Source organism: Rhinolophus ferrumequinum, chromosome X (genome assembly GCF_004115265.2).
Source record: "Rhinolophus ferrumequinum isolate MPI-CBG mRhiFer1 chromosome X, mRhiFer1_v1.p, whole genome shotgun sequence".
Lineage (NCBI taxonomy): Eukaryota > Metazoa > Chordata > Mammalia > Chiroptera > Rhinolophidae > Rhinolophus > Rhinolophus ferrumequinum.
In genome coordinates this window covers 42,979,795-42,991,805 of record NC_046284.1, presented here as the reverse complement: position 1 = coordinate 42,991,805, position 12,011 = coordinate 42,979,795, and the positions used below count along the sequence as shown (strand labels likewise).

Here is a 12,011-nt window from a genome sequence, read left to right as displayed (position 1 = left end):
TCAAAGAACTGAAAGAACTCTACAAGAATTTTCTGACTCCATCAGAAAGAGCAATATAAGAATAATGGGCATACCAGAAGGAGAAGAAAGAGAGAAGGGAACAGAGAATATATTCAAACAAATTGTTGATGAGAACTTCCCAAACATGTGGACAGAACTGGATACTCGAATCCAAGAAGCAAATAGAACACCTAATTACCTCAATCCCAACAGGCCTTCTCCAAGGCACATTGTATTGAAGCTGTCTAAAATCAATGACAAAGAAAGAATATTTAAGGCAGCCAGGGAAAAGAAGACGGTAACCTACAAAGGAAAGTCCATTAGATTATCTTCAGATTTTTCAGCAGAAACTCTACAAGCCAGGAGGGACTGGAACGAAATATTCAAACTATTGAACGAGAGAAATTATGAGCCAAGAGTAATATATCCAGCAAAGATATCCTTTAGATGTGAAGGAGGAATAAAGACCTTTCCAGACATACAGAAACTGAGGGAAATTTCTAATACACGACCTGCACTACAAGAAATATTAAAGGGAGCTATTGGACCACCATCAACAGGGACAATTTGTGGAAACCAAAACATAAAAAGGGGGAGAGTAAAGGCCTGAACCGGAATATGGGAATGGAGAAAGTAAGCTTGCTGAAGAAAATGGAATACTCTAAATATCAAACTTTCTTTTACTTAAACTTAATGGTAACCACTCAAAAAAAAAATCCAGATCTGAAATGCATAACACAAAAAAGAAGAAACAGAAGGAACAATCATAGAATACCACCACACTGAAATAACAGACAGCAACAAAAAGGTAAAGAAACAATGGAAACACTGACCTACCATAAAACCAGAGATAGAATGTTAGAAAATCCTCATATATCAATAATCACCCTAAATGTAAATGGGCTGAACTCAGCAGTAAAAAGTCACAGACTAGCAGATTGAATCAGAAAACTAAACCAAATCAAACTAAACTCCAAGAGACAAATCTCAGCTACAAGGACAAATATAGACTCAAAGTGAAAGGGAAATAGACACTCCAAACAAATGGTATTCAGAGAAAAGCAGGTGTAGTCATATGATAGCAGATGAAACAAACTTCAGGATGAAAAAGGTAACAAGAGACAAAGATTTACATTTCATAACGATAAAGGGACTATACAACAAGAAGACATAACAGTCATCAATAATTGTGCCCCCAGTCAGGGAGCACTGAAATATACAAAGTGAAATCATATGGTTCTCTGCTTTTTCTGTCTGACTTATTTCACTTAGCATGATAATCTCAAGATCCATCCATGTTGTCACAAATGGAGACCCATATGATTTCACTGACACGTGGTATATAAACCAAAAACAACACCCCCCCCCAAAAAAAAAAGAAAAACAAATGAGAAACAGAAACTCATAGACAAAGACAATAGTTTAGTGGTTACCAGAAGGTAAGGGGGGAGGCAGGTAGTAGATGAGGGTAAAGGGGATCAAATATATGGTGATGGAAGGAGAACTGACTCTGAGTGGTGAACACACAAGGGGATTTATAGATGATGTAATACAGAATTGTACACCTGAAATCTATGTAACTTTACTAACAATTGTCACCCCAATAAACTTTAATTGGAAAAAAAAAATATACAAAGTAACTACTGACAGAACTAAAGGGAGAAATTGACCAAAACACAATTATTGTAGGGGACCTAAATACATCATTGACAGCTATGGTTAGATCATCCAAACAGAAACTAAAGAAAGAGCAGCCCTCAATGACACATTAGATGAAATGGACATAGTTGACATTTATAGAGCACTTCATCCTAGAACATCAGAATATACATTCTTTTCTAGTGTACATGAAACATTCTCAAGTCTAGACCATATATTGGGACATAAAACTAGCCTCAGCAAATTTAAGAAGATTGAAGTCATACCAAGCATATTCTCTAATCACAAGGCTTTGAAATTGGATATCAACTGCAAAAAGAAAGCAGGAAAAACCACAAACGTGGAGATAAAGCAACACACTTTAAAAAAAAAAAAAAGACTGGGTCAAAGAAGAAATAAGAGGAGAGATCAAAAGATACCTAGAAACAAATGACAATGAAAATACATCCTACCAAAAATTTTGGGATGCAGCGAAAGCAGTTTTAAGAGGGATATTTATATCATTACAAGTCTGTCTCAAGAAAGAAGAAAAATCTAGATAAAAAAACCTTATGTTACACCTTAAACAACTAGAAAAAGAAGAAATGAAACCCAGGTCAGCAGAAAGAAGTAATAATAAAAATCAGAGCAGAACTAAATGAAATAGAGAACAGAAAGACAACAGAACAAATTAATGCAATAAAGAGCTGGTTCTTTGAAAAGATTAATAAAATTGACAAACCCTTGGTTGGACTCCCTAAGATAAAAAGGGAAAAAACACAAATAAACAAAGTTTGAAATCAAAGAGGGGAAGTTACCATGGATGCCACTTAAATACAAAGGATCAACCAAGAATACTATGAAGGATTATATGCCACCAAATTCAATAACCTACAACAAATGGACAAGTTCCTAGAAATATATAGCCTTCCTAGGCTGAATCATGAAGAATTGGAATATCTAAATAGACCAATCTACAGTAAGGAAATTGAATCAGTCACCGAAAACCTTCCCCAAAATGAAAGTCCAGGACGAGGTGGCTTCACTAGTGAAGTCTTCCAAACATTCAAAGAAGATCTAATACCTGTCCTACTCAAACTCTTCCAAAAAAACTGAAGAACAGATAATACTCCCTAACTCATTTTATGAGGCCAACATTACCCTGATACCAAAACCTGGTAAGGATAACACAAAAAAAAGAAAATTACAGATCAATATTACTGATGAATGCAGATGCAAAAATGGTAAACAAAATTCCTGCAAATCTAATGCAAGAATGAATTAAAAAGATTATTCATCACGACCCAGTGGAGTTCATTCTCAGGGGCACAAGGATGGTTCAACATACGCAAATCCATCAATGTGATACACCACATAAACAAAATAAAGGACAAAAATCACATGATTATGTCAATACAGGCAGGAAAAGCATTTGAGAAGATGCAACATCCATTTATGATTAAAACACTTAATAAAATGGGGATAGAAGGAAAATACCTGAACATAATAAAGGCCGTATATGACAAACCCTCAGCTAATATCATAATTAACAATGAAAAACTGAAGCCCTTTGCTCTACATTCAAGAACAGGACAGGGCTGTCCCCTATCACCACTGCTTTTGAACATAGTATTGGAATTCCTATCTGGAGCAATCGGGCAAAAGAAAAAAATAAAAGGCATCCAAATTGGGAATAAAGATGTTAAATTAACACTTTTTGCACATGACATGATGCTATATATAGAAAACCCTAAAGATGCCACCAAAACGCTATTAGAAACAAGTAACGAATACAGTAACGTTGCGGGTTAGAAAATCAATGCATAAAAGTCCATTGCATTCCTATATACTAACAATGAAACCTCAGAAAAAGAAAAAAAAAACGTTTTGCAACTGCAACAAAAAGAATAAAATACCTAGGAATAAACTTAAACAAGGATGTGAAAGACCTATATGCTGAAACCTATAAGATACTTTAAAAAGAAATTGAAGAAGACACAAAGAAATGGAAAGACATTCCGTTCATGGATTGGAAATATCAACATAGTTAAAATGGCCATATTACCCAAAGCAATAGACAGATTTAATGCAATCCCCATCAAAATATCAGTGGCATTTATTTTAAGAAATAGAACGAAAAGTCATCAGATTTGTATGGAACCACAAAAGATCCCGAATACCCAAAGCAATCCTAAGATAAAAGAACAATGCTGGAGGTATCACAGTCCCTGACTTCAGCTTGTGCTACAGGGCAACAATAATCAAAACAGTATGGTATTGAGACAACCAAGATGGTGCAGTAGGTAAATGCTATGTTTACCTTCCCTCACAACCACATCAGAAGTACAGCTAATCTACAAGACAACTTTTTTTTTTAATTTTATTATTTTTTTTTAATTTATTGGGGTGACAATTGTTAGTAAAATTACATAGATTTCAGGTGTGCAATTCTGTATCACATCATCCATAAATCACACTGTGTGTTCACCACCCAGAGTCAGCTCCCCTTCCATCACCATACATTTGATCCCCCTCACCCTCATCCCCCACCCCCCAACCCCCTTACCCTCTGGTAACCACCAAATTACGTTCCCCAGATTAATTTTCAAACCCGTGGCCATCCTGTGGTCACCAACTGCCCTCCAATCCCCTCACCCTCCCCCCCACCCCCCACCCCTCCCGCCCATCTAGCAACCCTCAGTTTTTCCTCTTTGTCTCTAAAACTGTTTCTGATTAGTTCATTCACTTATTCTTTTATTGAGAATCACCTAAAATCAAGCTGAACTGAAGCCTTTCAACTAAGGAATTGCCGAAGAAACCACCTCCAGACTGGTAAGAAGGTCAGAGACGTGTCACGGGCTGGTCCCACACCCACGTGTGACCATTAGAGATCAGGAGGTCTATTTCGGTTGTGGGGGTTCCCCCTTCCCTTAGAAGAGCAACAGATACCAGCTCCAATCCATCTCAGGCTTCCAGTGCCGGGGAGAGAAGTCCCCATACTTTTTGGTTGTGAAAACCAGCAGAGATTGCGACTGAGTGCAGCTGCACTCACTGGCACTCCTCTTACAGGGACAGCACACAGACTTACCCACCAATGGAATCACTCCCTCTGAGCTCCAACACTGGGTCAGCAGCTGGAAAGGTGGCAGGGACAAATGATGGGAAATTGAGTTGTTTGGCTTGGGACGGGTGCACGAGGAGCATCTTTCTTGTGGACGGAGGAGCTGGTGGAAGCCATTCTTTCTTTGTTGAGCCCTCCCACTTCCCAGTGTGGGAACACAGGCAGCTGCCATTTCTGTTTGTTTGCCCTGTCCTGGCAATTTGAGACCTGGCCCTGCCCAACTTTTGGGCACACCCAGGCTGCTTTCAGTGGCTTTTTCATGCAGATTGCTTACCTGGGCTCAAGGTGCACTTTCCTAGGGTCTCTCAAAGGTTTGCGGAACCCAGATAAGCAGCATCTGGCTTGAGCATGTCCTGTATCTCTGGCTGAGCAGCCCTAAGCTGGCACTAGAGGCAGCCAGCCTTGGTTCTCAGCTTGGCCTCTCAAGGAGCTTCCAAGAACAGCACGGGTGGCAGCCATCTGCTGATTTCTTTGTGGTTCCTGCTAGGCAGCCCTGGGTGGTGCATGGACTGTGGCTGAAGTAGACCTACAGCGAATCCTCTCCAAGGTGGTCCTGGGGCTGACACCCTCAGTGGCCAACTTCAAAATGAGGTGGAACATCACCTAGCCATCTCCAAGTATGACACACCCCAGAGGTGGATTGGGCAGGCCCCAGAGTCCTACTGAGGCAGATCCTGCTCTATAGGATCAGCCCTTGCACAACAACTCTTTCACTGTAGTCAACCTAGTTCTTACAACCAGTGAGCCCAAAGGTCAGTCACTCACATTGATGTGCAATTATCAACCAAGGCTCAATTACAAGAGGAGGGCACACACAACCCACACAAAGGACAAACCTGGAGCCTGTGGTTCAGATGACCAGAAAGACTGCACCACTGAAACCCACAGCACACCTACTACATAAGTCCACTCTACTAAGACCAGAAGACATAGCAACTCTATCAAATACATAGTAAAAAAACACAGGGAGGCAGCTGTGGGGAGTCATAATTTCTTGTTATTCTGAAGCCTTGCAGACTGGCTCAGTTGTTATCTTTGCCTGCGACTGGAGGGTGTTTACAAGTTGCTGAGGAATGTGGTGGGAATGGCCAGTTTCTCGGACACAGATCACTGATGGCTATCAGGATAATTGATAGGCTCTGTTATGGGATAATTGCTTTGGGGAGCTTTTAGTGATTTGTAGTGTCTATATGTTAAAGTTAAAAATTTACGTTCAATGATGTAATGCATTTCTGTAACTGCTAAGCTGCATGTACTCTGATGGTATAAATTGGTGAAGGAAAGTAAACTCAGGGCTTCAGGATCACTGAAGACCGGCCGCATCATTACATGTGTGAGTGTCTTTTTTTCATTCCCACTCCCCCATTCAGGTACTGTTCGATTTGTGGCGGCTGGCCCGTCACAGGCAGCCAAAATGGGGAGACAAAGAAACATGTCCCAAATGAAAGAACAGAACAAAGTTGCTGAAAAAGAACTAAGCGAAATGGAGATAGGCATTCTATCAGACACAGAGTTCCAAACACTGATTATAAGAATGCTGAATGATCTCATAAAAATGGAGATGGAAACTATAAAAAAGAACCAGTCAGAAATAAAGGATACAATAATGGCAACAAAGAATATATTACAGGGAATCAACAGTAGATTAGATGAAGCAGAGGATCCATTCAGCAATGTAGAAGATAAGGTATCAGAAAATACCCAACCAGAACAGTGTAAAAAAAAAAAATTCAAAAAATTGAGGAGTGTTTAAGGGGCCTCCGGGACAACATCAAGTGTACCAACATTTGCATTATAAGAGTATTAGAAGGAGAAGAGAAAGAGCAAGGAATTGAAAACCTATTTGAAGAAATAATGACAGAAAACTTCCCTAACTTGGTGAGGGGAATGGACATACAAGCCCAGGAAGCACAGAAAGTCCCAAACAAGATAAACCCAAAAAGGCCAACACCAAGAAACATCATAGTTAAAATGCCAAAGGTTAAATACAAAGAGAGAAACTTAAAAGCAGCAAGAGAAAAACAGTTAGTTACCTACAAGGGAGTCCCCATAAGACTGGCAGCTGATTTCTCAACAGAAATTTTGCAGGTAAGGAAATAGTTCAAGTGATGAAAAGCAACAACATTCAACCTAGATTCTTCTACCCAGTAAGGCTGTCATTTATAATTGAAGGACAGATAAGGAGCTTCCCAGACAAGTAAAAGCTGAAGGAGTTCATCACCACCAAACCAGTATTACAAAGACTCCTAGAGGGACTTCTTTAAGATGGGAAGGGGGTTAAGGATGAGTGAAAGAGGAAAGGATTAAGAAGAACAAATTGGGTGTTACACAGTAGTCATGGGGATATAGGTTATAGCATAAGGAATATAGTCAACAATATTGTAATAACTAGGTATGGTGCCAGATAGAGTAATAGATGGGAATGGAATTGGGGTCAGGGTGAAAAAGGTGAAGGCATTAAGAAATATAAATTGATAGTTTATACAGTATGGGGAATATAATCAACAATGTTGTAAAGATCATGTAAGGTGCCAAATGGGCACTGGATTTATCAGGGGGATCACGTCATAGACTGTGTAGATGCCTGACCAATGTGTTATACACCTGAAGAGCTGAAGTAGAATAACATTGAATGTCAACTATAACTAAATATATAGGTATCCAAAGAGGACATACAAATGGCCAATGGGCATATGAAAAAATGCTCAATGTCACTAATGATCAGAGAAATGCAAATAAAAACCACAATGAGATGTCTCCTCACGCCAGTTATAATGGCTATTATCAACAAGACAAGTAGTCACAAGTGTTGGAGAGGCTGTGGAGGAAAAGAAACCCTCATACACTGTTGGTGGGAATGCAGATTGGTGCAGCCAGTATGGAAGGCAGTTCAGAGGTTCCTCAAAAAATAAAGAATAGAATTACCATGTGACCCAGCAATCCCTCTCCTGGGTATCTACCCAAAAAGTCTGAAAACATTTATCCGTAAAGATATATGTGTTCCAATATTTATTTCAGCTTTCTGTATGGTGCCCAAGACATGGAAACAACCAGTGTCCTTAATAGACGATTACGTAAAGAAGATGTGATATATATGTATAATGGAATATTATTCTGCCATAAGAAAAGATGAAATAATGCCATTTGCAACAACATAGCTAGATCTTGAGATTGTTATGCTAAGCCAAATTATTGAGACGGAAAAAGTCGAGAACCATATGATTTCACTGATATGTGGTATATAAAACTGAAAACAACAAAGGAACAAGACAAACAAATAAAGTAACAAAAACTCACAGACAATAGTTTAGTGGTTACCAGAGGATAAGGGGGGAGGGGTGGTAAATGAGGATAAAAGGGATCAAATATATGGTGGTGGAAGGAGAACTGATTCTGGGTGGTGATCACACAATATGTAGATGATGTATTACAGAATTGTACACCTGAAACCTATGTAACTTTGCTAACAATTGTCACCCCAATAAACTTTAATAAAAGAAAAACTGAGAAACAGAAATAGTCAATATAAAAGACTATTTTCTTACTCTTAAAATCTTTAAAATATGTATGACCACTGAAAACAAAAAGTATAACATTGTCTGAAGAATTTTTAAACATATTTTAACATAATACCTGTGATAACTTTAGAAGATTGGTCAGGGAGGGTAAAATGGTTATGAGGCTTCATTTTTAAAAAATGTATTTATAGTAAAAATCAGTTGAGCTTTGAAAAATGCATACAGTCATGTAAACCAACATGACAATCAAAATACATAGTAGTTTTAAAATAATAGACAAATCATTACTCCCTAAAATTTCCTCAGACCACTTTGTATTCCTTTCCTTTCTCCCCTCCACACCTCCTCAGGCAAGCAATGATAAGATTTATGTCATTATAGAGTAGTACACATTTTTTAGATTTTATATGAATAGAATCAGGCAAGATACATTTATTTTTTTTTTTACTTCTTTCACTCAGCATAATTATTTTGAGATTCATTTATGTTGTTTTTATCAAATACATATTCATATGTGTTAGTGCATTGGATTTCTTTTGAGCAGACCAGGTCTACCGACACGTTATATGCATGTGTGCATAAGTATCTGCTTGCATACATAAGTTAGAGAGCTAAAGATTCTGAGAGAAACATTTGGTATATCTGTGCAGTTGTTGATATAGTATTGTGGATACACAACTAGTAATACAGATGTAGGGAAGATGCTATAACTTTCTGGGGACAGCATATTTTCATGGAAAAGGTTAAGGTTTAGGAATCAAATAGACATGATCATCTGACTAATAATCATGACATGATTGTTGACTGGACATCCTTGAGAAAGTTATTTAGCTTCTCTGTTTCTTAATTTCCTTATCTGAAAATCAGAGATAATGACAGCACTTCATATGGTTATGGGCATTAAATGAGATCACATATATAAATCATTGTGCATAGTGTCTGACATATAGCAGACAATTAAAAAGTGTTAGTTCCTTTCTTTTCTACCTTTTTAGTTGGGAAAAAATTCTCATCCTTAAGAAACAAAATAGTGGTAGCTTCTTTGAATTTAATTATAATGTCATAGTGCCATCTGGTGACGATATAAAACTACTACATTACCTGAATTGGATACCGCACTTTTGACAAAGCTCTACCACGTCTTAATACCTGTATATAAGATGTCATTTCTAATGTGTTTTGGGCTAGCTTTGAAGGGACAGGGGATGAGGGATGTGCTTGAGGATTGTTCTCTTGAGCTTAGAGACCCCTCCCCTGCCTGCATATCCTTTCCTGTCAGGAGGCAGGGCTTAAGGAAAAAAGAGAAGAGCTTCCCCCATAACCTACTCTGAAATGGGCAGATGGCAGACTGAGTGTTGAAACAAGTGGGTGAAGTCTTCACATTCATTCAGCTGTAATGGATATGCTGGGAGGGAAGGTTTGGGATTTTTTCCTGTTGGGAGGTGTGCCTTTGAAAAATCTGGCCACTATAGCTTTGACCTTGAGTCCAATTCCAGAGGGATTTCAAATCGTGTAACCCAAAATATCATCCAAATATTCTTAAATATGGAATAAAAGAGGGCCTTTCTCCATTTTCCCAACCACCCACCCCCACGACCTGGATGAAGGACTGTACCATCAGAGTGCAGCTGGTACCTCTGCACCCATCAGACTTGTACCTGGGTTCAGGTTGCATGAAGTACCCCTACCCCACCTCTACCTCTACTGGCTCTGAAACAAGTCTCAGCAGATGGCCACTCTTGTCATCTTTCCTGTGCCAGCAAATCAAGTCAGAACTGGTCAATTTATTGAATGTGAATTTTATTGTGGTTTGGATTATGTAAGGCAGTGTAGTGAAGGCACTGCAGAAGTTACACAGAATGAAAAACATGATAGGAAAGCTAAAAAAAAAAAAAAAAAAACCTACAAAATATTTTTAAATGAATGCGTACTGTACTAGACTAGGTACTACAACTATGATATTTTCATCATTGCAGAAGCATTGAAATATTGTTGGATATGAGGGTTTAGGACGGTTAGGAAAGGCTTCATGGAGGAGGTGGTATTTATGCTGGGCCTTGAAGGAGGGGTAGAATGTTGATAGATGAAATGGAGGGAAGAACATTTGAGAATGACTGACTCTAGAGAAAATGTTGTAGAAGTACTGAAAAATAAGAATGCAAACAAACAACCCCAGGGATTGAAGCTTCCTAACTGAGAGAAAAGCCTGGACTGGGACCCAAAGTCCTAAGCCCTCAGATGGGGTCTTCACTACCAATGATATTAGGAGGCACAGGACAAGAGGCTTGTTTGTAAACCTAGCAGCAGGAGGTTTCACATTGCAGTCAGGGGCCCCAAACTGGTTGTACTATGCCTGGATGGATTTTCTTATACTTTCAGGGTGTGTGGTACTTATTCATCCTTCCTCTTGCCCACTGACTGCCTAAATGGTAGTTCATGTGTGCCCATGTGCGCGTGTGTGAGTGTAGGTGTGTGTGGATGGGTAGGGGACAAAAGCTTTGTCTCCCACTGCAGCTTCTTCCACTTTTCCCTCTTGTGGCACACGGCTGGCTTCCATTGAGCTGGAGCTCAGGCCTTTCCCACTGTCTAGGCCTCACTGAACTCCGGTTCTTGATTAAGCACCCAGGAAGCTTCCTCGACATGAATGTAAAACCAACTGTGGGGGGGTGACATAGGTTAGGGAAGGACTACACTTTCTGGAGATGATGATGGTGATAGTGGAGGTGGTGGTGGTGCTAGTGGTGGTGCTGGTGGTGATGGTAAGGGCTGGAGACTTATAAGCAGGCTCTGGCTGCTAGGTAAAATGCTGCTGAGAAATCTATAATGTTCAGTGAGGAGCTGGGATGTCAGGCTAGACCAGCTTGGCCTTGATCACCCCTCCTCATTCCTCAACATGCCCTCAACAAGACATATTGGGCACCTGAAAGCAGCAAAGACATCTGTATGGTATCCAGGCTGTTGTTATTGTCCTGCTTGAATCTCACCCCCAGAAGCTCCAGAGATCTTTTCTTATCAAACATCTGTATAATCTCCAGATATGACTGTCACTTCCCCCTGTCCAGCTGCTGGAGGTATATAGATTATGTTGCTACTGATGCTACTTGGATCGGGAGGTATGGGGAACTTATCAGAAGAAAGGAAAAGTTAATTACTATTAATTTCTTTCTTTCAAAAGATTATACATCTTAGATAAGACCTGGCATCTGACAGAAAATAAAAGGATGGAGAGCTCTGTCAGGACTTTCTGGAGCTGGAGATTTAAAACTCAGTGAGATCATCGCTGGAAATAATCTTAAAGCTAATGTGGCCTTGCTTGACTTTGGCAGTTGGACCACCCTTCTTACGCAAGTACAGAGACTTAAGATCACGGCAGTCACTGGGGTCAGCATCCAGAGTAACCTGCCCCAAGAACTGATCACAGAATTTTCGGCTGTTCCAGACCTGGAGAGACAAGTCAAGAGAGTGAAGGTGAGCAACCCTCTATGAGATTAGACTTTGTCCAGTGGCATCTAGAACCTAATGCTGAGCTTGAAAGTTCTGTTTAAAAACCAAAAGATGATCTTTCATGATACCTCTCTGGCTGAGGGGAAGATACCTCAAACAGTGATGAAAAACCAGCAAGCAGAGCTCAAGATCAACCTTGACCTATGAGATGGCTACTTCAAGGTAGCTGGTCAGAATCATTAGTCAGAAGAACAACCAAACTATAATGGTTTATCCTGACCTAGCAGGAT

The 12,011-nt window shown here is 39.6% G+C and overlaps 1 protein-coding gene across 1 annotated transcript in view; it reads right to left on the bottom strand.

Moving 5' to 3' along the window:
- Positions 1 to 10,087: 10,087 nt before the first annotated feature.
- CAPN6 (calpain 6) overlaps positions 10,088 to 12,011 on the bottom strand; it is a 31,072-nt gene continuing 29,148 nt past the window's right edge. Inside the window, exon 13 of the mRNA XM_033120181.1 lies at positions 10,088 to 11,718. Within this exon, the coding sequence (XP_032976072.1) occupies positions 11,536 to 11,718 (183 nt within the window). The 3' untranslated portion in view covers positions 10,088 to 11,535. The remainder of the gene's footprint in view (positions 11,719 to 12,011) is intronic.